Raw genomic sequence first — 27,161 nt, forward strand, 5'->3', positions numbered from 1 at the left:
GCACAAATTTGATCTAAGCCTAAGACCTCCTAGCTTATCTCAATGTGCGATGCTGGGCTAAGAAGCCAGTTTTCATAGCTTCAAAGCCCACCCTTGGAGAGATTGTTATGATGAAATCGGTGCGCTAGTCCCGCAATCGTTTTGTATTCTTATAGTTGACCGCAAAGTACATGTCAAATAAACAGAAAGGTCAAGTTTCGACAGCGTAATGTTAGTACCTATGCTTTGCCTTTCATTTGATCTATGCTTCTTTGATTTAACTGTTCTAGATGTGAAGGGGGAAATAAATGAGTAGAATGATTGTAGTATTACTGTCGCAGTGTAAAATATGACATCGGGTGGTTCTATTTTGTTGAAAACGCGGGGCATTTTAAATGCGTGTGACACGTTCCGCAGGACGTTTTTCTAAATAGGACATTTTGTTGAAACGCGGGACTGCCTAGTGCCTCTACTTCACAATTACCAGATGTTTAACGATTTAAACACCTTGACTGAGATTCAACAGAATAAAAAATTCGTTCGCAGTGAGCGTTGTGTCCCGAAATCGTAAATGTTACGCTACGAAATTGACTATGTCAAGAAAATCAGAACAAATGCCAGAATATGAAAAATAAATCAGGACTCTTAATTAGGATCTCAAAATCAGGACATGTCCTGCTGAATCAGGACGGATGGTATCCCTAACTGAAATAGATGATATGTCCCATAATTATGAGTAGACTTATTCTCGAATAAATATCCTTATAGATGAAAAAACAAAAACTAAACGTTTGTTTTCGGTACAGTGTGCGCTTTCAATGAAAAAGATGGTTTTCGTAAACATTTAAAATGAAATCTTGACGCCGTGATGAATTTATGATTTGTAAGCGAAATTTTGACGGTTGGTTTTTATGCACAAACCGAAAGGGGTTCAAATCTTCTAATTTAGTAAAAATAAAGCAATTTTTTTAACTAAATAATAAAACATATTCTAATCATCATACTTCGTATCGATATTGTATTTCAAAAATATTGCTATCGATAGTATCGGCTGATGAAAATATCGATATAATATGAACAACCCTGTTTCTCATCACTCGTAGACTTTTTGACATCATCGTGAACCTTTTTTTTTGTTTAATATTTTTATTTGTTTTCGCCATCTACCGCATTGGATTCTACAATTCCGCTTATTTGTTATACAATTTACGAGACAATTTCCTTTTTCATTAGTTTGGACTCATGCACGTCAATAATCTGAATAAAATTGCATCGCAAAAATAACTAGCAACAGCTCCGAACTCCAGGTATTTTGAAGTATTTATCAATACGTAGAAAACCACAATTGAATTTCAGACTAGAATATTCATGATTCTTTTATCGAATAGCGGAAAGCCATGTCTAAAGCAGCCGGGCGCTTAAAAACGCTGAAAAAAGTGGTGGACAAGGTAGACCACAGCAGTAAGCTGCGTACGAACATTCCTGCTGGAATGGCCGTTGCCGGTCCCCCACTGGGTCCAATGCTAGGTCAGCGAGGCATCAATATTGCCGCATTTTGCAAGGACTTCAACGAACGCACCAAAGATTACAAGGAGGGTATCCCACTGCCGTGTCGTGTTGCAGTCACATCGGATCGTTCGTACGAGCTGACCATACACGCACCACCGTCGACTTTTCTGCTGAAACAAGCCGCTGGAATTCAGCGCGGTGCAATGTATCCGGGTAAAGAAACGGCTGGCAAAATCACTCGCAAGCATCTTTTCGAAATAGCTCAAATTAAGCTGAAGGATCCACCAAATGCACTGCTTACACTGCAGCAAATGTGTAATTCTCTAGTGGGGGTAGCGCGGACGTGTGGAATTGAAATCGTTAATGAGTTGGACGCGGCTGAATATCAGCAGTTTTTAGAGGAACGCAGGCAAGTGGTCGAGGAACAGCGACGAGAGCTGCAGGAAAAACGAGAAGCTAAAATGCTTCGGATGGCTTAGGAATACAGTAATCTTTTATATTAGCTGCTAATAGATTTGTCTTAGTTTACCAAATTTGTGTTATTATTTCACATGTAACAGAAAGTAACGTTTAAAGCTAAGTAGAAAAATCCAGTTTCTTTCTGTCCTTGGCAGTGTTTTTCCTTCTCCGTTTATCGATGTGTTTTCCTAGCTTTCCACTTTCCTTCAGTTGATTATACTTTTCCACCAAATCGCGGGCTTTAGCTACGCTCTTCTTTTCGTAGAACGGTTGTTTTCCATCTTCGATAGTTTTACGAGCTAGAACTCGCTGCTCTTTCTTCGTCTGATCTTGTTGCAATTGTTTCTCAAACTCACGAATTTGATTTTCTGTTCTACGGATAGCAAACTTGAGCCGTTCTGCTTGTGCGGGATCTTCCTCTGTCTCAAGTTGTTTCCGCATTGTTGATAGCTCTTCGGAACGTAACTCGTTAATGAATCCGTATTGCGCTCGAAACTGACGCCCACTGAAGTAGCCTTGTTTTGAATCGAAACGAGGATCTTTGCAACGCGGGTGGTCTACTTTGGTGCGAGATTTTTCCATACCCAATGCCGGTACCTTGCGCTTAGCGCTTATCTCTTCCGGAGGACCATCGGAGTCACTATTTACCTCTAACTCATCTCGTTTCTTTTGACGTTTGTTAGATGTTTTCGTAGTAACTTTACTGGTGCTACTTTTTCCAAAAACTGCCTCGTTGTACACCTTTGAACCTAACCGTCGTTTTAGCTTCAAAAGCTCCTCGAAGGACATTTGCCGAAAGTCATCGTCGATTAGCTCGGGCTGTAAATAATAGGCTAAACTGTGTGTTCTGAAGGACATAATAACAATTACCTTATCATCGTCACATTCTTTGCTTGAACCGCTGGACGTTTCGTTAGTACTTTCATCTTCATTTTGATCGCTGTCAATTGAATTATCTTCTGAGCTGGACATTTTTATATGTTCAATGTAAAATATGGTGTAACAAATAATCAACACGCGGTTGAATAAAATAAAAGAATAATATTTTTATAAGCAATAAGCATTCGCAGAGGTAAACAAATTCCTGAGCTTACACACATGCACATGCATGAACTTCTTGATTTGACAACTCGTAGTAGGTACACGGTTACCAGAAACAACTTTTATAGCATAAAGTTACTCGAAGAGCGCACAGGGTTGAATATGGAGTTGTTGTGTGAAAAAAAAAAACTAAAGATTTTCTGGGAAAAATAAAATACCGAACTACATGGAAATATTCTACGAATTTCTCTATTCTACTGCGTTAGAGCAAATCTACCGAGAAATAGAGAAACGATATCGCGATTTAGAACGCAAATAAGAAAGAGATGCCAGATAACTGTTTATGAACTAACCGCGTGTGGTGGTGGGTTTAAGCTGACAAATTTTACAGTGCGCTTCGGGCAGCACGCCAGGTCAATACAGCGTCAAAATCGAACGGATAAAAAAGGCTTATGACAGCAGTTAGGTTGCTTCCAGGTCAAAACGAGGTGAGCTGGTGGCGATCACGATCATTACATTGGGAACATCTCTGTGTGTCTCCAAATGTTGGCTAATATGATATTTCATCATAACGAATATTTATCCAGCTTTCCACCAGCGGTAATGAAGCACAGTGCACGCAGCCCATTTTGACGTTTTCTGTAGGTCGACGAACTGAAAACATAAAAGTTTTGCTTGAAGCATAGCAACTTCAATAAACAGTTTTGTTTAATTTAATGGGCTGCGTGCACGAGCGCCATTACCGCTCGTGGAAAGCATGGGTAGCAGGTACATGTTTTATCTTTTTTATCGTCTGTGTGCCCAGTGGTGCTCTGAGGCACCATATAAAATATTTTGGAACAAACAAAAATATGGAAAAAAAATTGCTAATTTTATGATTTGTCGCATTCAGTAAACAATAAATCTACGTAAAATTATTTTTATTCTGAAATCGATTAGCCAATGTTGTTAAAAGACTGTTGTCAAAAACACACTTTTTTCTCGTAAAATCCAGTTTTCTTTATAACAATTCACGTATTCGCTCTCATTTGATATACCAACTTAAAGGTGTATCCAGCTTTTTACGCACCATAATGGCGGGTGCTATAATGCGCGTTCGTAATTGTTGAACCTCTCTGCTTACGTCAGATTTGTGATTTCTGCAATTTTGGTCCGCCATTATGGGGCGTAAAAAGCTGGATAATGCAAAGTTCGTAATAGATTACCCACCCTTTTGACAACTCTGCTTACGTCAATTTGAAGTCTTCATATATTTTATCAAAAGAAAAACATATCTGGCAACATTTGTGTTGCCGATTTTTCAGAAATTCCAAATCTGACGTAAGCAAACAGGTTCGCATATTACGAACACGCATTATAGCGACCGTCATTATGGTGCATAAAAACTGGTTTGAAAATGCAACATTTTGTAGAAAAAAGTAATCAAGGCAATTTTTTGATAAGATATGGTCCTTACAGTCCTCGGTGCTTTAGAGTCACCATTAACGAAAAAGGGTTAATGCCAACTATTCGAAAGAGTGTCTATATTTGAAAGCCCTATACGATTAAAGCTTGAACGAAAGACAAATTCCAATCGATCCGTTAAAACTCGTTCCAATCGATAACATTTCAAATGTTTATAACATCTAAAGTTTCTCTCAACTAGCGGGAAGAAAATGGAGAGAACAAGTCAAAATTATTTTATTATTTGTGTTGTTCCATTCGACAAATCTATAAAAATAACACTTTACTTCAAACTTTAATTCGGTTTGCAAAATTTCAGTCATCAAATCTTTGACTGTAGGGCTACAGACAGACGTTCAATATTATCTAATGCAAAATTCCGTGTAAATTTTCAAGAAATGCGTTATAAATCTCTTGCGCCAATTGCCACAATATTCTTTTTTGCAGGCGTCCTGACGTCACTGGTAGCACTATCGGGTTACTTATTGCTAGTACTAACAACTTTATACAAGTTTGGAACTAAGCTTGAACGTCTGTCAGCAGCAGGGCGTTGAACTCTTTTTTCGATAACACGTTACGTCATATTTTTATGGTCTCTTTCGTTAAGACTGCGTTTTTGCTTTTCGACAGGCGATTTCGAAGCTTCGTTAAATCCGGTGTGCTACTTTCCTGACTTTCCTCGGCAAGATCGTCTCATCTTGCTCGCACTTCCTACGCGTTAGAACGAGATGGACACTGACTATGTGAGCTTTTTTGAAATTGAATTTTTCTTCATCGAATCGCAGCCACAAAGCTATTTATTGATGAATCCAAGATGGCGGTGAATGTTGTGATATCAGTTTCGCGAGCACGTCAATGAGCGAATTTTTAGTGCGGAAAATTGATTGTTAGCCAATCCATCGCGATAGAACCGGAAGCAGAGGTGCGTAAGCTTGTCGTTAATGCGTGGAGTTGTGTGCGGAAACGTCACAGAACCGCTAACTGGCCGTCCTTTTGCCGGAAGTGTTAGCTAGCCAGTTTTTCTCCACTGGGTGAAAAAAAAAGTTTCACCTTTACTACTATGCGGTAGAGTTTTTCAAGTGAAAAAGAAGAAGAATTTCAGTGTTCCGTCTTAACCATTTGCCCTTGGTCATTTAAGGCGAATAGAGTAAATGGTATTCAGCTATTGTTGAAAAGGTTTTTTCTCTCTCGAATCAGTGATCGATTACCGGTGTGAATTTCCTAGTTCAAAGAATTAAATACGGTGTCCGATTGTTTCGAACGTGAGACCAATTAGAAGAAGAGTAAGAAACCTTTAGTCTGGAAGCAAAAGTTTTCTGTGATTCTGTTACGTGCGCGGATCGGATTTTTGACGAGAAGAAAAGTGGTTGGAAAATAAGTTTCTCAACTGTTTTCAGCCCTTTGGTGAGTAGAAAATGTTACAACTAAATTACTTTCTATTACTGTGAAGAATGTTTGCGAGACTTGCGTTTTTTTTTGCGATCAAAGCTTTACTCTGGATGTTTCTTCTTGTTTTTATGTTTGCTTTCTTTTTTTTTTTCTTTTTCATTGAGTAACGCATATCCCCTCTTATTCTTACTGCTGTCGAATGACGCTTCTGCTTCTGGTGGTGTTTTTATTTTTCCTGTCTACCATACCAACAGCATCCTCTTCGAATATCTTCTGTCTTCGTCGTTATTTTGGCATACAAACCAGTGGAAACGGTAACGAATCCGTTTGATATCCGATGAAGACTGTAGTTGTGTGCTTAGGGAAGTTGATTCATTCGGCAAGTGTTGCCGGTATTAATTTGAAATATTTTTATTTTTTACAATCTTGGTATATTGATTCATGGAAAAATATTTCTACTGGTTTTATTTTTATAAAAAAATACCGAAGAAGAAAAAAATACCAAGTGGTCCAAAAAAAGTGACGTGTATTTTGCGGTGAGAACAGATAATGGACTGGTTATGCGTCACGTAAAAACGTAAAAATCACGTAAAAAATATGGATTTTTTACTGTGATCTGGCCGTTACCACGTTTTACCACCGTTTTTTTGTTGTTGACAATAATATGACTGTTCGAATTTGAACCAAATTTTTGTAGCAACCAATTGATTTTCGGTAAAGCTCAAACTGCAATTTTATTATGATTATTAGCCTAAGTTTAAATATTAAATTACATAAGACTTACAAGAAGTGGATTCACCTTAGCCGTTTACGATCCTGCTTTTCTATCTACCGTTTAATGGTTTTCTATCGCCAATGTTATTTGTGCTTTGGACCAATTTGTGGGGAATTACTCTACACCGATCGAACCGCACTTGCAGAATCTGTATCTATGGTATTTTGGTAAGTATAACGATATTTTTCTTATTTCCTATTTATTTCAGCTACCTACTACAGGACGAACGAAACTTCCAGGGTAAGTATCTATTAATTTAGATTTCAGGAAATACCGACGGACGCTGTATCTATGGGTAAGTACAATGGATCAAATTTATTTTCGAATTTACACTAAATAACTATTTCTTCAGGCTGCACTCTACTCACAATTTTTCACAAGTTTTCAGGAGCAGTTTTGTAACACCTGTCGCGAATTTTTGATCCTCGTAGCTAACTCAATTTATATAAGAATTATTCTCCACTTTACTATCCAAACTTCTACTATTCACTTGTAATGGCGATTTGTTTACTTCCTATCCTCTATGTTTTTGCTATAAATCTATTGCTTTTTCTCTCTGGTTACTTATTCTTTACCTATCTTTCATGTTCATCAAACGTTTAGCATAAATGTCAAATGCCATCCAAAACGGCTCCAGTGTTGCCTACGGTGTTGTAACAATAACAAAACTTAGTAATAACTCCTAAATTTATGGGAAAATGTCGAAAATATTATTGTTAAGATACATAACAATCGCCTTTTTCATTGTTAAAATGGAAAAAACGATGTTTTAATTGTTTTAGACAAAAATATTGGATGAATAATTGATGTATTTACTACAAACAACATAATTCAATTATGGTATACAGTGATGGCGAAAATAATGAATACACTTGCAGTTTTGGTTGATTTGACTGGTTTTAGTTGTTGTATGCTGTTATGTTATGTCATTACAATCTGCAGACACTTTTTTTGAAAAAAGGAACGGAGATATTACTGGATTTTTTTTGTGTTGGTGATTCCGAAAGCTTTTTGCTACTGTTTTTAAACCGACGAAAAAAATGTATTATTATTAAAATATATACACACAACATGTTAACCAAACTTTATTTCTCTACATATCTTTAAAAAGTGACCTTTTACGTTACAAAAGCACTTTAAACATTTTGTGGCTTGGCCGTTAGTGCGTGGAACAATTGCGTAGCTAGCGTTAACCACCCTACTTTAGTAGATTCTCTGTATTTTGCTAGGTCCGCATCGTTATTGGTTTTTGCATTTTGAAAATAACACCAATAGCTCAATATGTCGCATAACGTTATTTTCATTTTAAGATTCTTTAGAGCGAAAACAAGTTTGAAGAAGATTTAACACTAACCATGGTACACTTTAAAGTGTGAATAAATATTCTATACCATTACTGTTAGTAATCTATAACATTGACGCACAATCTCAAATTTTTGTTTACAGTAATTTTTTTCATAATTTCTGCTGATCAATGGATTCAATTTGTCTCTGTTTGATTTGAATTTATTCTAAAAACGAACTTTTCAAAATTTGGTCTGCGTGTTTTAATGTTTTCAATCTATAAATAGGCTAAATAGGTCGTTTCGACTGATATTCATGATGGGTAGTTGATCGTAGCTGATCGTTGTAGTAACTGGCAACACGGTCCATGTCATCGAAAGTGTGCACCACTACGTGATAAACAAGCGCTGCTTCATTCGACGTAAATAATACGTGATGCGTCATTCTTCAGTGTGTGCGTAAAGTTTCCTTTGACGTTTCAGTGCGCGAGTTTAACGGGACAACGGAATGAATTGAGTAGGTTTGTGTTCGTGCAGCAAAGGCATCGGTTCGAAACAAGAACGAACGGTTTAGGCGTGTTTTCTGTGAGATTTTGCGAAAAATGTATGTGCTCTCTGCTTGTGTAATCGAATGCTGATGAAAAAATATTTTATAGTATCACTTAAGATTTGGAAAAGGTGAATTCAGTTGGTTTCTTCTCGCCTGTCGAAAGTTTTCAGGTCATTTACAGGGAAAATGAATTTGCATGGCCTTACAAACACTAGTGACGTGACGTGATTTACTTCTGCGCTGAAAAATGGTTTTATTATAATATAAAATCGGGCATTATAGTTAGTGCAAAATAATTGCAGTTTGGAGGTTTGAATTTATAGAGAGAATTGTATTGAGTGGGTGCATGTGGCGAAAATTAGAAGTGTAAACAAAAAAGCACCACGATTGCCGGCGAAAAACGCAGTTCAAATTAGGTTATGCTTTGAAAGCTATTCAAATCAATAGTAGCATATATTCTATAATTGCTGAAATCTAAAATAGATGGATGATGTGTGGGTATTATTATTTATTCAAAGAGCTGTGTTGTCAACTAAATGTAGATTCAAGAATTTACATATTAATCGGTGCACCTAGTAGTGTGTAGGTGATTCAATAAATAATCGTGAGATTAGACTGTTTACTCAGTACATAATAACCTTAAAACAGATCAGTTACAGAATTTTGTGTATTTGGAATTTGTGAATTTTATGCTATCTTACGTGAAAATGGGAATTCAAACTACGTAATCATTACCTACACGATAATGGAAAACTCTTATGTGCTCCTTGGACTGCGTTGTGATTCTATTCTAACACTAGTTAAGCTGCCGACACGCTTCAACATGCGTGCTACTCCGCCGTCCGTACTTTGATTCATCATTGCCGTGGCGTAAAAGTACAAACACGACCAACACACCAAACGCGTGATTCATAAAGCGTACCTACTGGCACTCATATAATCGCAGGTACGGCACCTACGCCAGCGGAGTGCAGAAATGACGAGTTCTACGTCACGTGCGATCAAAGCCAATTGCTACACACTCAGACGACACGCTAGTGCTGTAGTGTGCTTAAGATTGACAGAACGAATCGGCCAACATTTGCAGTTGCGATTTGGAGGTCAGATTGGTATATGCAGTGCAACGCTGAGAATGTCGATTAGAAGTAACAATAACTAAGTATCTTGTCTTACTAGAGCAATGAATTGATTTTTAAGAAAGAACACATGAAACTACATGAAAGTTGGGTCAGCTGGCCGGATAATTAAAGATATTCGACAATTCTCAATTCTGGTCATGTTAACACTTGTTTATATTAATATCTTTCGCTTGGAATTTCGCCAACGTCGGATCGTACGTTTGTTTACATTCGATATCAAGTATTTATTTTTGTGGCATATTCTCATGAATGGCAATTGTACACACGACGATTGGAGCTCGCATGCAAAATAGTGGTTTGCATTGCTTGGTTTTTGTTGCAAAGGCAAGGCAAGTAGGCGACATGCGTTGGCCATAATTACTCGCGTGTCGCTTTTTTTCTCACTTTTTAAGCACGGGATTGATTACTTGTTTACCTTTGACATAGATTTAGTTGTTTAGGGTGCATCATGCTGAACGTTCACGTTTATGCTAAGGAAAGTCTGGTTCACACAAATCAGACTGTTAGCAGGGAAAACACGAGTTGAAGACCAAGAAGAACGTTTTGAAAATTGATGTTCATGTTGAACCACGTATGAGAACAAATAGTGCGAATAAAAAAACTAACTTGCGTTAGGTCGCCTCGATTCTGTTGATTCTGTTTAGGTGAGATTGCGCCCGTATTATGACTAATTACCTCGCGACCATATAATCAGCAACATGATCCTTGAAGCTAAAATTTGGAATCGTCCATAACTTATAGATCCTTAAGCGTCGTTTCACGTTTTGAAGGCATGAGAACATTTCTGATTTTATTAAAATGAGCTGCACCAGAAAATTGACTATCAAGAAACTTCCTCTCACCGGAAAAATGGATACATTGTTCCGTTAGGTTAGACATGAGGATAATCACCTTTATTCTTGTTTACGGCCGTATTCAACTTGTACGGAAAGATCCATTTGAACGAATTGAAAAATACTATTCCCATTTTAAAATGAGATAAATAAAGGGACATTGAAAGTTCGAGATTGTCCAAACGAAAACGGGACAATGCAATATGATATATTCAACTCCATTACCGTGTAATTGAAGATACCCTGTTTACGGCTTGGTATTTATATAGAAGAGAAGGCACGGATGATTTGTGACTGCACAACCAATGAGCTGGGTACCGGCTTTATAGTGCTGGGCAGGATGCAGAGTCGTGTGATTCAAGTGACAGGCGAACAGCGACAGGTTGTGTTCATTGAGAATAAAAGGACGGTTCTACAACTAAACTGTCCTTAATGTACACTGCCTTCACGAGGGAAGATTCTATGTAGAGAAAGAAGCGTAGAGAAGACATATACAATAGGGTGTCCCAAAAAAAAATCGATGTTGAAAAAGTCAAGGTGCTCAGCCCTAAATTGAAAGATAATGTTATTTATAGCATTTTTGTAGAACATTTAGACTTTCTAAAAAATTGTTTTCAGGTTGCCCAAACGTGATTTATGAAAAAATGACTTTTTTCAGCTACAAACCCACTCTTTTGCACTTTTTTCAATTCTGTTCGATTCCTAAATTTTTCCATATATTTTTTTATTTTTGTGGGGTTGTTTTTGAATATTTTGCATGGTTCAGTTCAGCATTGCATCCAGTTTTTTGACTCCCAGAGCCCATTAAACATCACAAAAAAAATGTTTTTTCTAATAATTTTTAGATAAAACCCTACAAAACACAAATAAAAAAATTTTTGATCAAGAACTGAAATTTTCATTGCAAAGCGGGATTTACGACGAAAGTTTATTTTTGGAGATAGAAAATAACAATGTTCAGAAAACAAATGCATTTTTAGATGGCTGATAACTTAGTAGGAGGTTTAAAAATTCGGAAAAATTTGCGAAAAAAGTTAGAACGGAAATTGTGATTTTTAGTGCCTTCTATTTGAAAACTCAATGTTGCTCGTAATATATAAGAGATAGAAACATGATGTCTTCGGTAAAGGTTCTTGTTTTAAAGTAACCTAAAACTTTGTCGAAGACGCGTCTATCTTATTCTGATTAAAAAGTAAATTTTTTATCTCACTCATAGGTGGATTGATCATCTACATTAAAAGATGCATTTTTGAATATCCTGACACTCCTCTGAACATACCTTATGGCTCTAATCATCATTTGAATCACTATTATGAAATTATACACACAAACGGCAAAATAAAACACTGTGCAATGGAGATATTGAGCTTTAGTGGTATTTTTGACAAAATGCATAGTTTTCCATCACATGTATAAACGCCAATATCTCAGCCCCCCGATAAGGTATCAAGGATCTTTTTTCATGTAAATTTTCGTCTTGAATCCCGCTTTGCAGTAAAAATTTCAGTTCTCTATCAAAAAAATTTTTTAAATGTGTTTTGAAGGGTTTTATCTAAACTTTATGAGAAAAATTCACTTTTTTGTGATGTTCAATGGGCTTTGGAAGTCAAATAATTGAATGCGATGCTGAACCAAACCATGCAAAATATTCAAAGACAACCCCACAAAAATAAAAAAATATATGGAAAAATTTAGGAATCGAACAGAATTGAAAATAGTGCAAAATAGTGGGTTTGTAGCTGAAAAGTCGTTTTTCCATAAATCACGTTCGGGCAACCTGAAAACAATTTTTCAGAAAGTCGAAATGTCCTACAAAAATGCTATAAATAACATTATCTTTCAATTAAGGGCTGAGCACCTTGACTTTTTCAACATCGATTTTTTTTGGGACAGCTTAATATACAAGCCGGTGAACGACCCGCACAGCCTGCACGAACGACACGGCCAGCGATGCGTCAGCTTCCTTCTTCCCCCGAAAGAAAATTCACAAAACCACATGAAGATCACCTAACCAACGAACAGTAAACCAAATTGACCGTGTTCTCATCGACGGCCGGTTCTTCTCAGACATTACAAACGTACGCACCAACCGCGGTGTGGATATTGGCTTGGACCTCTACCTAGTTGCGGTATCTTTGCGCTCAAAACTGTCAACCGAACCCCGCGGTTCAACATCAAGCAGCTCCGGAATCCCCAGACTGCGGGAGAAAACGCGTAACAGCTAGAAGCGGTACTACCCACGGCGGAAAAGCTCGACACATCGCCACTTTGGAAAGGCTGAGGCAGCATTCACACAGCTATTGGGGAGACGGCTACGGTGACACTAAGAGTGGAAGCACCGAGTGACAAGGTTAATTACAAACGGGTAAGGAACGACATGATCACGATTCTCAGACGAAAGAAGCGTCAGCAAAAGAATCGTGAACATGAGGAGCTGGAGCAGCTGTACCGTGCCAGTGACACGCGGAAGTTCTATGAGAAGGTAAATCAGTCTCGCAGCGGCTATGCGCCGCAAGCCGACATGTGCAACGACGCGGATGGGAACCCTTTCACGGATGCCAGTGAGATGGTCGACAGGTGGAAAGAGTATTTCGATGGACACCTGAAACAGAAGCGGAGCAGGAATTAACCTAGGAGCGCCAGCTGCAGATGACCGATTACCAGTCCCTGATGTTTATAAAGTTTTTTGTGAGATCGGGAAGCTGAAGAAGAACAAAGTCGTAGGCACAGACGGATAGCCGAGCGAGGGATAGAGGCACCGACTAGAGAACTGCAGAAGGTCATTTGCAGGATTTGGGAGCAGGAAAAGGCCAGACGAATGGATGAAGGGAGTCGTTTGCCCCTTCTACAAAAAGGGCGACAAACTGGAGTTCCGCAACTACCGCGTTATCTTGCTTATCGATGCCGCTTACAAAACACTCACAGATCATGTTCCGTCGTCTATCGCCTTTAACCAGGAGTTTCGTGGGCCAGTACTAAGCGGGCTTCATGGAAGCCCGTGCCACCACTAACCAGATCTTTCAATCTCAGAAATGTGTGCTCGAACAATCACATTTTCATCGACTTCATGGCGGCCTAGAACAGCTATGACAGATCATGCACGACAACGGATTCCCGGATAAACTGACTCGACTGAACAAGGCCACCATGGCGCAAGTGCAAGTGCATAAGCCTCCTGACCCAAGTCTCTGTAGACGGCGATGAGTTTGAGGTGGCCGACGAGTTCGTTTATTTGGGGTTACTGGTGATTGTCGACAGTAACACCACCAAAGAGATCCAGACATGCACCCAGGCTGGAAATCATGCCTACTTTTCACTTCAGAAGACACTTCGATCTAGTCGAGTGCAACGACGCTAGAAGTTGACACTGTATAAAACCCTGATAAGACCGGACAACGCAATCGAGACAACAACGCAACGGACCTCAACGCTCTTGGAGTTTTCGAACGGAAGGTGCTGCGGATTATCTACGGTGGAGTATGAACGGACGACGGTGCATGAACCATGAGCTGCACGCGCAGCTTGGAGAGAACCCTATTGCACACCTGGCGAAAGTGAATAGGTTGCGGAGGGCCGGTCACGTCGTAAGGATCCCGGGCGATAACCCTGCGAGATCACTTCTCTTCAGCAACCCGTGCCTTAAAAATAAAACAGATGAATATCTCTTCTCTAGTTCTTTTTAATTATCATGGTAGAATAGTAATCGGTTCTTAAAAGTGTCCAAACTCATGTGTTTTTCATTTCACCCAGCTTTCCTAGCATGTATCCCCGAATGCCGAAGAACAATGGATTGAAATCGGGGAGTACACGAATAACTGTTCAAATTCAGATGTGACAGTTTCCATTTAAAAAAGTGAAATACTGCGTTTATCACTTACAATTGAACCATAAACATGTGCCGCAATCAAAACAAACACAGCTGATTAACAGGGTAGGCTTCCCGTTGAGAAAAGATGCACTCAAATGCGCGTATCACTTTCACGGGGACACCCTGTATAAATGACCTCAAATGACGTTTACGGTTTGTGATTCGGAACATGAAAGCTCAGCGCATGGACGTTGAAATTTCTTTCTTGTTTTAAGCCAACATCTCGAATCGTTTATGTTCGAAGAACTTTGACTTTGATTTTGAATATTGCTCAGCTCTGAAACTGAGTCGGTTATGATATCAGTCAAAAAGTTTATTTTCAGTTAATCGATTGCATAGCTTGTGACATGGAACAAAGTGTGTATCTCTATCGACGGAATGTTCAAATCATTTCAAAAGCAGCATTATTCAGAATTCGCTTCTGTTTCGGTAGAAAAGTCGCGAAAAAAAAAGAAAGTTTTCTGCTCGCGAAACATGGCAGTATGCAGCAGGGCGCGCACTTTGCAGTACAGCGCAAACAAACTCAACCTCGGAAGTGTAACCTACACACAAACAACGAACGCAATCGCCACACGACAGCATCAACGGGCTGTTTGCGTACGCGCAGGAGAAAGAAGTAGTAAGACAGGTTTTCCGTTCCGTGGTGTCTGTCGAGACGGTAATAAACCATCTCGCAGATTTTGTTTTCCTTCTTGTCCACGGTTGTCGTCTATGCGCGCTGGTTCGCGTTCGAATCGTATATCTCTACCATTGTGTTGATCTTAGCTCTTTCATACATGAGATCCCATCGCGTTAGAAGCGTGGGTTTGTAAATGTTGAGGAGGATGGTGTTAGGACGAGGGGTGCAATCGATCCAGTTAATACTTAAGATAATGATTAGATTAGGGCGGTTATTAAACTTTTATTTCCCCTGAAATGTTGTTTGTTTGCTAATAGTCAAGTATTGTTTCTTATTAAAATGAATTCTAATAACTTCGAAACTAATTTTAATATTTCGTTTTATAATTTCAGATTCTCGTCTAGCTCCACACAGATTCCGATCGTCCAGAGTGCATACAATGTCTAAAGTGATAACGACAGTTCTACCGTACCACGCATCCATTTAGAAAAAAATGTTTCGTTGTGTGTCATAAACAACAAAACTATTCCCGCAAAGTATTCACGCACAAAGTGAACAGAATCGTGCAAAACAATAATCATCGCCCTGCCGATGTATCTATCATCAATATATAGTAATTAATGATCATCTTGACGAATAAATAACTTATTTTAAACAGTAACTCTGAAAGAGTTCAGTTGGCTAGTGAAATAGATTTACCGTCGCGTAATTTTTTTCCAACTATTTCGACACCAGTGAGTGTTTTTTTAGGCAGTGCCGAACTGTGCAGTTTGAGAAAAGAGGACTGATAGGCTATCGACATATTTTAAAGTTTTGAAAGCATTGATAGAAAAGTGATTAAAAATTGAGCAAAGCATAGGTAAAGTTCAATACAAAATTCTGAAGAAGAGGAAGAAAAAAATTTCCTCGCATCACCACCATCGTCACCACCATCACCACCGTCATTCTTCGGCAACGGCGGCGGCGACGGCGACGAACATAACTACCAGCGGCGATCAACAGCAGCAGGAAGCGCCACCTTCATCGAGTCGAAACAACAGTACTAGCGGCAGTAGCAACATAAGTAGCAACTGCACCAAAAACGACCCCGGTGCCAGACGAAACATGACCACCGACACCAGACGCCGGGTCAAACTTTACGCACTGAACGCAGACCGACAGTGGGACGATCGGGGCACGGGCCATGTTACTTCCAGCTACGTAGATCGAGTTAAAGGTGAGTTTATCCCACAAAAGATACTGATCGAAAGATTTCTTAACAATCTCATACTTAGAAATATAGCAACAATAATCGAGTAATTGGAAAAGCAAGTTTATGATATTTGTATCAAACTAGCACCAGCACTGCGAAATAGGCATTTGAAGCAGAATAAATTTAAACATCTGATTCTGGGATTCGAGCAGTACTAAATACTTGGTCTCATACTATACTTTACAATTTTAGATAAACTCCGACAGCTTATTGTTACCCAGATTGTAAGGAAAAGCTGACATAAATTTTATCCCCAGTAAATATGTCGATTTTATTTTCTTCACTTTTCTACAAAAAAAAAAAAAATGCATAGAAGAAAAATTGGACTTTTGAACGTATCATGTTTCCAAACAAGTGTCATTCTGTTGGAGTATTCAAAAAAAGTTCTCATTTTTTGAGAAATAAAGATTGAGTACAACTATATTATTCAACATGTTTACTTTAAAGCTTTGACATATGAGTAACTGATTAGTGCTACCATAGAACTCTTCAGGTGTAATCTTTTTCACTAGTGGGTCATAAACTTCTCCCCAATGCCAACATCTGCAAGCGGAATATTTTGGCCCGAATTTAAACTCCATTCCTATTCACTTGATTTTTTCCCGTAAACTCATTTCTTTACACCATCCCTGCAGGTGTTTCTCTACTAGTCCACGCCGAAAACGATGGCTCCATGCTGCTGGAGAGTAAAATTCACCCGGACACCATCTATCACAAGCAGCAGGACACACTCATCGTCTGGAGTGAGGGGGACAATTTTGATCTGGCCCTTAGCTTTCAGGAGAAGGCCGGGTGCGACGAGATATGGGAAAAAATTTGTCAGGTTTGTAGCCATTCCTACCGAATCCTGTTCGCTAAGTTCGCGTTCATCACTGTAAACCAATGTAATAATGTTTCAGGTACAAGGCAAAGATCCCTCCGTTGAGATAACGCAAGATGTCGTGGAGGAGTCCGAAGACGAGAGGTTCGAGGATATGTCCGACTCGGCGCCTCCTATCGAGCTGCCTCCGTGCGAGTTGTCTCGCTTGGAAGATATCTCCGAGGCGATTGCTAATGGTCTAACGTCGCAAATCCGGAAGGATAAGCTAGCACAGGCAATCGAAAGCGAGAACTACATTAAAAAGTTGTTGAATCTGTTTCACATTTGTGAAGATCTTGAGAACCACGAAGGACTACACTATCTATACGAGATTTTCAAAAACATTTTCCTACTTAATAAAAACGCGTTGTTCGAGATAATGTTCGCGGAGGATACGATATTCGATGTGGTCGGGTGTTTAGAATATGATCCGACTGGTAATCCACCTAAGCAGCATCGACAGTATCTGAAGCAATTAGCTAAATTTAGAGAAGCTATTCCGATCCGCAATACCGACTTGTTGGCCAAGATACACCAAACGTACCGGGTACAGTACATTCAGGACATTGTGCTTCCGACGCCGTCCGTGTTTGAAGACAACATGCTGAATACGCTGTCCTCGTTTATCTTCTTTAACAAAGTCGAAATAGTCACATTGGTTCAGGAGGACGAAAAATTCCTGGACGACCTGTTCACGTTACTAACCGACCCCAATACGACCGACGCCAAGCGACGGGACATCATACTGTTCCTGAAGGAATTCTGCAACTTTGCACAGTATCTACAGCCGCAGAGCAAAGAGACTTTCTACAAGACACTGATCAGTCTGGGTATCTTGCCGGCGTTGGAAATTACGCTAGCTATTAATGATAAGAAAACGAAGGCCGCATCCATCGACATTCTGACGACAATCGTCGAGTACTCGCCGTCAATTGTGCGCGACTACACACTGCAACAGTACAACAACTCGGACACTGACGAGGTGAGTGTGTGTGTGTGTGTGTGTGTGAGTTTGTGTAATCGTGTTTTTTCGTTGTTGAGAATTAAAAAACACGTGTTGATAACACCGCGTCGATGATGTTTAACATCAGTTTAAACGCGTGAAAATCTATGAGAACTAAAGAAATCGATACTTAGTTATCCAATGCAACTATCAGAACATGATTATGCATACCATAACTCAACCTCTGTAATCAACATTATGGGAAAAACCAATTGCGGAATAGGTGTATAATAATATGCTATCGATTTTTGCAGGATCAAACTCTCATTAACATAGCGATTGAGCAGATGTTGTCTGACTCGGAGCCAGAACTGGGCGGTGCTGTACAGCTAATGGGAGTTCTACGGATATTGCTTGACCCGGAGAATATGCTAAGCTCGGTGAACAAGTCCGAGAAGTCAGACTTTTTGAACTTTTTTTACAAGCACAGCATACAAACGTTGACAGGTATTTGATATAAGTTTCGTACAAAACCGGTGGAATAGTGTTCATTGAATGTTTTTATTTTCGTTTCCGCTAGCCCCACTACTACTGAACACCCTCACTGATAAACCGGCAAACGAGGACTACCACACAGTACAGTTGCTCGGTTTGGTGCTCGAGCTGCTGTCTTTCTGTGTCGAACACCACACGTACCACATTAAAAATTGCATCATCAACAAAGACCTGCTGCGGCGAATATTGGTACTGATGAAGAGTACACACACGTTCCTGGTTCTAGGTGCCCTCCGATTCTTGCGGAAAATTATTGCTCTGAAGGACGAGTTCTATAATAGGCGAGTAGAAAACAGACACTTCAATGCTTCATTCATCTACACTTGCAAGATGTTTTTATTACGATATTAATTATGAGCTATTCGTATGTAAATTACCAACCTATAACAAAATTTTCATGTTCCCACAGGCACATCGTGAAGGGTAATCTGTTCGTATCTGTGGTGGAAGCTTTCATACGGAACAACGGGCGGTACAATTTACTCGAATCGGCGATTCTTGAGCTGTTTGAGTTCATCAAAATAGAGGATATCAAGTCGCTGTATACATACTTTGTAGAAACTTTCGGAAAGATCTTCGACGATGTGCAGTACGTGCAGACGTTCAAGACTTTGAAAAACAAGTATGAACAGCAACAGGATCGGCTCAAAGAGAAGGAAAAGGGCGGTTTAGACAGGTAAGGCGCACAGAGATACGCTCTAAGTAACTTTCGGATAACAAAATTGTATTTAAACTTTTATTAGCGTACCTTCGATTTTACGAAACAGCAGCCGCTATCGACGAGATCAAAGGCAGCTGGACGAGGAGGAAGAGATATGGTTCAACGAGGAGGAAGACTTTTCGGACAACAAGGCCGGATCACCGGAATTGGACACTAGCTTAGGTGAGCGAAGCAAGAGAAAGAAATTAGAATTTTGACGGGACGCATAATTGTCAACAAAAATTTCATATAAACTCTTTGGACTACAAAATGGACAATAAACTGATCATTTTCTGAAGGTGTTTTCATGAATTTAGATCGAGACGACTATGCGACTGGATTTTTTGGGTCAGAATATTCAAAGTTGGGCATACAAAAAAGATTGCATCGTTGCACCAAATTTCTCACCTGTTCATAATATACACTAAATCGAGCACGTCTCTTGATTTAAACTATAATACAGATTTTGCTACGAAATTTAGATTTAAAATGAAGGAAACTCAATTTCAGAGTTCGCGTTTAGAAATTTTGCAATCGGAAAGTTTTAAGTTCTATGGAACTATTTTTCCGAATTATTGGGAATATTTCACGGCACTGTTTATGGGTTATGATATTTTTTACTTTTTCGTCTCCCTGGCGATATTTGGTCTGCCAGAAGCTCACATAACCGAATGAAACACCGAGATTCGTTATCAAGAACAGAGCAAAAAAAAAAAAAACATTTTAAACTTTAGAATATCCTTGATTGTTTATTTCATGTTATTAAACAACAAAATTCATTCAGCCTTATCCGGAGAAGTAGCAGATTATATAAAAAAAAAACTATTATTCAAAATGCTCATTGGACATCATCTCCTAGATGATCTCGAAGTACGATGCTGGCCTAACAACAAGCCAGTCGTCGTAGGTTCGGGTCTCGGCTCGGGAGAGACTGTTAGTGTCAGCAGGATCGTAGCACTAGCCCCGCAATTATCCTGTACACTGAATGGTCGGCTGTAAGAATTCTGTTTGCAAAACAGAATTGAGTTCCGAATCGGATATAGAACCAGGCTTTGCTTTGCATGAGACATCACGCAAAGAAGCACGAATGAGAAAAATAAGAAAACTTGAGAAGCAGTAATGCGAATCGGGGGCCAATATACAGATCTCGGGGAAGTGTAAGTATACGGTACAGGTATGTTAAAAATACTGTATTAGTAGTTCGAGGCGTGCTTAAAACAAAAAAAAAAACTCGTTTAAAGATGCAACTTACAAAACATATTGAACTGGTCACATTCGTACGGTAGTATCGAAAATTCGTCTTCTCGTTTTCGTTAGAAACAATTAGAAAGTTCGAACGATCCTATTTTCATTTCAATCTGAAAACATAACGTTAACCAGGAAGTCTACAATTCAAAAACTCAACGAACGTTTATAAGCAGTCAAATGTATACTGCTTCATAAGCTTTGTTTTGATAGTGCAGGTTCGCTTTTAGTACCTTCCGTCGAATCACTATTCTCTCACACTACCAGGTTATCAATATTCACTTCACGCATCTGGCAGTTTTTGCCAACCTACTTCACCTAGTGTTAACCGCCCGTCTCTGCCATTGCAGGTAAAATGTTCGACAAAAAGTCCCCTGAATCCTCTCCAACGGCTACCTCCGTTAACGGTCCTAAGTACAGCAGTAGTATCAGCGCCAATACGACGAATTCGCAGCAGTCTCCACTAGCGCAGCTCCAGACAAGCCCACCCCTGAATAATAACAGCACTGATATCAACAGTAATACCAGCATCAGCACGTCATCGGCAGTAACTACAGAAGTGGCTTCCCCCGTTCATCCACTGGCAGCAGCAGCAGCAGCGGCGGCGGCAGCGGCAGCATCGGTAAACGTCAATTCAACGTCCTGCTCGTCCACATCCTCCTCCCAGTCTTACACTTCTTCCTCAGTCACCACCACCAGTGCCGTTGCGATCACGGAAAGTCTGCCGCTGACTGATCCGGAGAGTACACTATATTCTGGTGGAAGTATGCTACACGACAGCTCCCGTGAAGCATCCACAGTGTCCACTCCCGTAGCAATCTCCGATGCAATAGAGGAGGAACGTAGCTGCAGTCCGGCCAAATCGTTCGAAGCAACTAATTCCCAGCATAGTTCCACCGATGCCGGTAGCAGCGATAACAGTAGTTTGGTAAACTGCTCTAACGAACCTTTAGAATCTCTTGTGGCTCCAGAGCTAGTGCTAGCGGAATCGGATCGATTATCGCACGACAGCAGCAACATGCAGCAGCACACGACGGAACAGCCAGAAGAGAATGTAAGGCAAAATTGCAACGAAACTGCCAGCGGTGACGTTGCGGAAGGTTGTTCGCCGACCAGCGGCAATAGCAGCAATGGTGATATTAAAATGTCGTCGATGTCCAAAACTGTTGATTCGGCACCAGACGTTACGAAACCGGAAAGCGACACGGATACCTCGTCTGTGACGTCGGCCGCAGTTGTAGGAAGCGTCAAAAAGGTAAGCGTCTGAAGTGCTTTGCTGTCACCTGTTAGTACGATAGTAATGTGTTTGTTTTCCATACGTTAGGGTCTCGTTGATTACGAGGGCGATTCGGACGAGGAAGACGACGACGACGACGACAGCGATAGCCCCGTACAGAAGAAAGCACGAATAGCATAGCGTCGTAGCTATCACCATCATCTTCCGCTCCATCGCCACCGACGAGAACAAAAAATTAACAGCCGTAACCATAGTAATAACCACCAGCAGAATCATCATCATCATTATCACCATCATCAACAGCAACGTCAACAACCAGCCGATGTTGAACGTGTTAACGATACTGACGTTGTAGCAGTGACCGACAGTGATTTTTTGCTTGCTGCTGATGCACCATCCATAACAACAAGAACCGAAACAACAAGTTATACATAAAACTTATAAATACATGTGTATCTCTAGAGGTAAAATTCGCTAAATTAACGGAGAGCTAGCGGGGGAAAGAGTAAGTCTTAAAGTGACAAAAGGATATCCAAAAAGGTGGTTTGACGCAAAAGTACACTCGTTTCCTTTTTTGTTTAGGAAAAAGCAGTAGTGTTTAGGAACAGAAGACGCAAACAATTTTTAATTATTATACTGGATAATAATTAAAGCTGTAATTTAATTAAATGAAAAAAAAAATCGGAAAAAACTGAGTACAGATAAGTCTTATTAATATCAATACAAAAACAAACAAAAAAAACAGCACCTAAAACCGCGAGAAAACTACTACTTCTATGATTACTATTACCGCTAAGAGTTAAGGTTCGTCTTGCAGGGCGGAAAACTTCTCGCGGCAGAACGGTATGAACGATAATAACTGAGAAACGAAAACCTTTCCCGATGCGATGCATGAGAATGATACTAATTTGGACGTTCAATTGTAAAAACAAATCTTCAATTTGTAGACCGCTGGGTTGCTGCTAACTCTAAAGAAGGCCAATCACAGAGACAAAATCAGTAGCTTTTCTAGCAGTATTTTCGTTGTTTGGCAAGAAACGGAGGCCCACTAAAAAAACTGCCAAAATCTGGCAAACTTTCTGTCATTTATGTATTTTGTGAGAAACAACACAAAGTAAAAAAAGAAAAAAGCACACCAGAGAAAAAATTAAACTAAATCCGGCAAAATAGTTGGACTATTGGACATATATAAATTGAATACGATTATAAGTTGAAAACTGGAGTTAAAACATGTTAGACTTTTAAGAACAGGTGACAAAAATGTAAATCTAAAGCAACTGCGATAGCGTTGGCCAACTGAAAGGTTCTTTTCCTGATTTTCTCAGTTAGGACTCGGGGAATTTTTCCTTTGAACGCGGATTTTACTCACTAAGTTTACGATGGTTCACTTTTGTGCGGAAAGACTCTTTCCTTGGTTGGTCTTCATCTCATTCTGTTGAATAAAAAAAATTAAGGAGAAGGCAGGTAGAATCGAACGCTTCCACTTGCTTTTTCCTTACGCATTTGAATAAACTTTGTTTTCTCTGCCAACATCTCTAGCTCAGGGAGAGGATTCTCCATCGGAATTATCCTCTTTCAGACCTAGTCAGATGATGGAGTGATCGAGATTTGGTTCTGTTTTCCCATCATTTGCTGTAAATAGTAGTTACTTTACTGTAATTAGCGCTAAGCCAAATTCTCGTAGGAAATATATAAAATTGAAATTATACGAATTATTGCTAGGTAAGTCGAGATGTAAATGTTTGATGAAAATCATTAATCACTAGACTGGTAAATAAATTTCTAGATCCCGGCTCCTTTGGCCGCCAATCTATGCAATGCATTCGGTTTTCCTTCTCGCTTCATAACGTAAGACCTCACATAAGTAAAGAGTCTTTTTGCTGAGATGTTGTAGAGAACGCTTTGTTTGCTTCCAACGGCACCAACCAGCAGTAATCAGTTGCGTATGGCGTAATTAGGCTCCCTATTATGGATTGTGCGTTGAATACGACGACAAACATCTATCTACCAGATTCACAGGGTGGGAGAAATATTACTGACATGATGGAACAAAAAATGGGATTAGGAAAAAAATACAACTTTTTACGAGAGCAGAAGTGAGATAAAACAGTGAATGAGGAGGAAAATATACAAAAAATCTATGAAAGTAGTTATTTTTTGAGTACATCTAAAACTGTTCGAAATTTATGTCTTTCAAACAATGGTAGAACAGGTAAAACTGATGATGGTTTCTCATCAATTGTATGTTTTCTTTAGATCCTCGCTATCCTAAAATTATGATTTCAGAATTAATTTATTCTGTAATACGCCTGATAGATCAACCGCGAGTATATTCTTTTTCAGTGGTAGGAATTTTATACATATGTACCACAAAGTAATCAGCTCAAAAGCACAGGATTTAACTAATTCAAAACGCATATAAGTTCCATTTCGATTCGTTACTCGACATTGCGAATAAACCGTCAAACGTTGTCATGGCAATAGGGAACCATAAACAGTTCATTTCATTCATGTAAGAGACTGCAGCATATCCGCATTGGACGTACAACCTGCTAGAAACACGGATTAGCGAGTCTAGTTGGGCTTTACCGAAAAAAAAAACAAAATTAAGATGGCTGAGGATAACTCGTGGGTGTTCGATTCCCTAGTTTGCTTTCTTCACGGTCCGGTTTGGAATGCCCCACTGCAAACCTTCATCGAGGACAAATCGCTTAGTGAGCAGATTAATGTGTGGTTGATGAAATGGCGACTATTGATTTGTTACTTCTTTTCAACTCGAGTGTAGTTTTCGACCCGAATGTAACCCCCGATGAGGATAACCCCGAGTTCCGCAAGGTGCACGACGAGTACAAGAATCTGGTCGACTACATGCTCGGTTCGTTTATGGAGGAAATGCATATCACGCCGGAACAGTTCGAGTTTGCCTGTCTGGAGGGTCGTAACACGGCGGCGGTAGGAGCGGAGAAATGTCCGCCGACGCGTGCAGGGGAAACGGAAGGTGATAAAACGTTTTCCTTTCACCAAGGCTTGTTTCAGCAGATTTGGGCCGCCAACGATATTCGAATCTTTATCCGCATGATGACGCAGCGGAACGTTGAAATTCAACTGCAGGCGCTGGATTTGATTGAACGACGGCAAGCTTTATCGCAAGAAGCACCGGTTGACGCTGACGATGATGATGACGATGCGGTTGGGCAGCAGTTAGTGGAACGGGAGGTCGCAGTTGAAAGCGGGCGTGACGAGGTTGCAGAGTAGGCGATGACTTGCAGGTCGATGTGATGTGATTTTTATTTTCTGTTTTTTTTTTTCTTTATACTACAGGAAAAATACTCATGGCGCAGGCATTGAGCAGGATATTGTCGGATCTGTGGATGACGATGTTAAGGTAAAGTCTTTGCCTGAATCCGCAGATAGCGGTCCCACAGGTGATGAAGCGGCCAATGTGAACGACAAATTTCAGCGGTTGAATTTGTTTTTCGAACAAGATACGGTAAATTGTTTCTAACCTGATTGTCAAAGTGATAGTGCATAATGGTGCTGAATTTTTCAGGTTAACAGCGACGACATGCAAAACCGGCAGCAATATCTGCGTGCTCAACGGGATAAAATTCTACAAATTAAAAAGCAAGCTCGGGCACGCCAGCTAAACGAATCGATTAAGCGAAATGAGCGACCAGCATCAGCACAGGTCGCCCAGAGAATTTTGGAGGGTGACGTTCTGCTTGGTGGTTTTGGCTCAGCTCAGACGGATTCGGCGCCCGAGTCCTCGTTGCAGCTACGCAAAATGCTCGCTGAACGATTGCGCAACGAGATCGTCGAGCGAAAGTAAGATGACTTCATAGATAAGATTTATTGATTCGTTTTCGGTAGAACACTGCTGTTAAATTGGCTTTTCATTCGACGGGCCCAAAATTCGCTAAGTCTAGTAGCAGTATTGTGGTATCTACAATAATAATTGTTAAGAGAGTGCGGTTTCACTCCTTAGATATATGTCTATTGGAATTTTAGTGCATGCCTTCAGCGTAATTCGACTATTGTTGTGCAAGCGGGTGAAAAATATCCGTTCTTCTATGAATACTGACAAAGTTGTTTGCAAATCAATGGATAGCTTTTACAGAAGATATATAAACTGTGCTACCTTGTCAAAAAGGTTTTTTTACTATTGTATTGTCGGAAAGAAGAAAAATCAAACAATATTGAGGTGCATTGTGGGAAAACTTAAATGAGCATGTAACATTGTGAAGGTCAGATTCCGTTGTCGTTGGATAGCATGAAGATACAAGATTGTCGAGATATGATAATTATTACTTACTATCTATTACTTTGTCACGTGGTGGATGCTGAGGAAAAGTTTCAAGGTCGAATATCCCCAACATTTGCATTATAAGCGACAGTCTTTGAAGTCTGCGTCATGCACATCAAAACTTGTTTGGGAGTGTGTTTAATCACTTCAAACCCTTGGTTTTAATAATCAAGTAGATTTATATTGGGTTTCTGGTCACTGTGAAATAGATGCAAAGTACTGGCGATCGTCTCATCAGTTCATAGGACCAGAACTCCTCCTGTAGTCTATCCGCTTGTTCCCTTAGTACTGAAAGCATGGTAACTCTGAAAGAGCTACCATCAGCTAGACAACTGAGTAGGTATGCTATGATTGAAATGAAAAACCTATCTGTCAGCGTAAAGCAGATAATTCGATCATTGTATTACAAGCTCTTGTCCGAGCCAGACGTTCATAAATAAAAAGTTTACCTCTTTCATTTGTAACATTCTATAATTAAAGATGTTAGAGAAAATTTTGCTTTTGCTTCTGGAGCGGCTTACAGCTACAGAAGCGGTTTTCCATGTAATCAGCCACCAAGGAATTATCCGGAGCAGATCATCGAGACGCTTTCGGCAACACTCAAGATGTTTCATCGTGACCCAGCCGCAGGTATGACGTTCAATCGATGATGTTCGAAGTATGAAGATTTACTCAATGCCGACGGGAGAGAACTAAGTGGCGCAGCAAAAATTCGCCTGCTCTTGCGGAGTCTCAGTGTTCCAGTTAACGAAAAAAATTTGAGCTTTTTCCTACCACGACACCCACGGAATTTCACTTTTCAAGAAGTGGTCACAAAGCTTTAATTCGTTTTTGGACACCACAAGTCTCAATTTAGCCAACGATACGACTGTCTCAGCACAGCAGCAGCTCAACAGGCTGACCATCGACCATTTTGAGGGGCTCATTTTCGTTTGTGGACTTCAATCATCCGAAGATTCAAACGTTCGGACCAGATTGTTGTCAAAATTGGAAACAGGGACAGCGACAACGGTTAACCTTCAAGTTAACGGTTAAGTTAACGGTTTAGTCACGGCGCTGGTGGAGAAGAATCAACCATCTTCATCAGTCCAGGCAGTTTGGCAACCAAAGCAGCAAAGCATCCTGGTTCTCAACAATCAAGCGAGAATACATCTCCCCGGACACCGCGTTGGCAATGTGG

The 27,161-nt window shown here is 39.9% G+C and overlaps 4 protein-coding genes across 9 annotated transcripts; 3 read left to right on the forward strand and 1 right to left on the reverse strand.

Annotated features, from left to right (window-relative positions):
• Positions 1-1,094: 1,094 nt before the first annotated feature.
• LOC129718204 (39S ribosomal protein L11, mitochondrial) lies at positions 1,095-2,021 on the forward strand. 2 transcript variants are annotated; one of them, XM_055668709.1, is made up of 2 exons: positions 1,095-1,286; positions 1,368-2,021. In XM_055668709.1, the coding sequence occupies exon 2, from the start codon at positions 1,377-1,379 to the stop codon at positions 1,965-1,967; it is 591 nt and encodes a 196-aa protein (XP_055524684.1). In that variant the 5' UTR covers positions 1,095-1,286; positions 1,368-1,376; the 3' UTR covers positions 1,968-2,021. The 2 variants fall into 2 exon arrangements, with proteins under 2 accessions (XP_055524684.1, XP_055524685.1); XM_055668710.1 differs by having other exon boundaries at positions 1,106-1,296.
• Positions 1,993-3,061, reverse strand: LOC129718203 (ribosomal RNA processing protein 36 homolog). The gene is made up of 2 exons (XM_055668707.1): positions 2,818-3,061; positions 1,993-2,766 (listed from the first exon to the last, which is right to left on the reverse strand). The coding sequence occupies exons 1-2, from the start codon at positions 2,917-2,919 to the stop codon at positions 2,065-2,067; spliced, it is 804 nt and encodes a 267-aa protein (XP_055524682.1). The 5' UTR covers positions 2,920-3,061; the 3' UTR covers positions 1,993-2,064.
• A 2,159-nt stretch (positions 3,062-5,220) lies between these two features.
• On the forward strand, positions 5,221-23,824 carry LOC129718205 (serine/threonine-protein phosphatase 4 regulatory subunit 3). 5 transcript variants are annotated; one of them, XM_055668712.1, is made up of 11 exons: positions 5,227-5,835; positions 15,280-15,500; positions 15,623-16,103; positions 16,775-16,962; positions 17,039-17,980; positions 18,256-18,448; positions 18,522-18,777; positions 18,906-19,172; positions 19,240-19,379; positions 20,792-21,696; positions 21,766-23,824. In XM_055668712.1, the coding sequence occupies exons 3-11, from the start codon at positions 15,992-15,994 to the stop codon at positions 21,856-21,858; spliced, it is 3,096 nt and encodes a 1,031-aa protein (XP_055524687.1). In that variant the 5' UTR covers positions 5,227-5,835; positions 15,280-15,500; positions 15,623-15,991; the 3' UTR covers positions 21,859-23,824. The 5 variants fall into 5 exon arrangements, with proteins under 5 accessions (XP_055524690.1, XP_055524687.1, XP_055524691.1 ...); XM_055668711.1 differs by having other exon boundaries at positions 5,267-5,353; positions 5,629-5,835; positions 15,280-16,103; XM_055668715.1 differs by lacking the exon at positions 15,280-15,500 and having other exon boundaries at positions 5,221-5,353.
• A 356-nt stretch (positions 23,825-24,180) lies between these two features.
• LOC129718206 (cilia- and flagella-associated protein 36) lies at positions 24,181-26,757 on the forward strand. Its single transcript, XM_055668717.1, has 4 exons — positions 24,181-24,392; positions 24,464-24,929; positions 25,000-25,168; positions 25,229-26,757. The coding sequence occupies exons 1-4, from the start codon at positions 24,290-24,292 to the stop codon at positions 25,505-25,507; spliced, it is 1,017 nt and encodes a 338-aa protein (XP_055524692.1). The 5' UTR covers positions 24,181-24,289; the 3' UTR covers positions 25,508-26,757.
• The last annotated feature ends 404 nt before the right edge of the window (positions 26,758-27,161 follow it).

Source organism: Wyeomyia smithii, chromosome 1, assembly GCF_029784165.1.
Source record: "Wyeomyia smithii strain HCP4-BCI-WySm-NY-G18 chromosome 1, ASM2978416v1, whole genome shotgun sequence".
Taxonomy (NCBI): Eukaryota; Metazoa; Arthropoda; class Insecta; order Diptera; family Culicidae; genus Wyeomyia; species Wyeomyia smithii.

Coding starts and splice junctions, on each gene's coding strand:
- LOC129718204 (XM_055668709.1), top strand. CDS start 1,377: ATGTCTAAAGCAGCCGGGCGCTTAAAAACGCTGAAAAAAGTGGTGGAC.
- LOC129718203 (XM_055668707.1), bottom strand. CDS start 2,919: ATGTCCAGCTCAGAAGATAATTCAATTGACAGCGATCAAAATGAAGAT. Junction 2,767..2,817: donor AAGAATGTGACGATGATAAG/GTAATTGTTATT, acceptor TATTATTTACAG/CCCGAGCTAATCGACGATGA.
- LOC129718205 (XM_055668715.1), top strand. CDS start 15,992: ATGACCACCGACACCAGACGCCGGGTCAAACTTTACGCACTGAACGCA. Junction 17,981..18,255: donor ACAACTCGGACACTGACGAG/GTGAGTGTGTGT, acceptor CGATTTTTGCAG/GATCAAACTCTCATTAACAT. Junction 21,697..21,765: donor TTGTAGGAAGCGTCAAAAAG/GTAAGCGTCTGA, acceptor TCCATACGTTAG/GGTCTCGTTGATTACGAGGG.
- LOC129718206 (XM_055668717.1), top strand. CDS start 24,290: ATGGCTGAGGATAACTCGTGGGTGTTCGATTCCCTAGTTTGCTTTCTT. Junction 24,930..24,999: donor GGGCGTGACGAGGTTGCAGA/GTAGGCGATGAC, acceptor TTTATACTACAG/GAAAAATACTCATGGCGCAG. Junction 25,169..25,228: donor TGTTTTTCGAACAAGATACG/GTAAATTGTTTC, acceptor TGAATTTTTCAG/GTTAACAGCGACGACATGCA.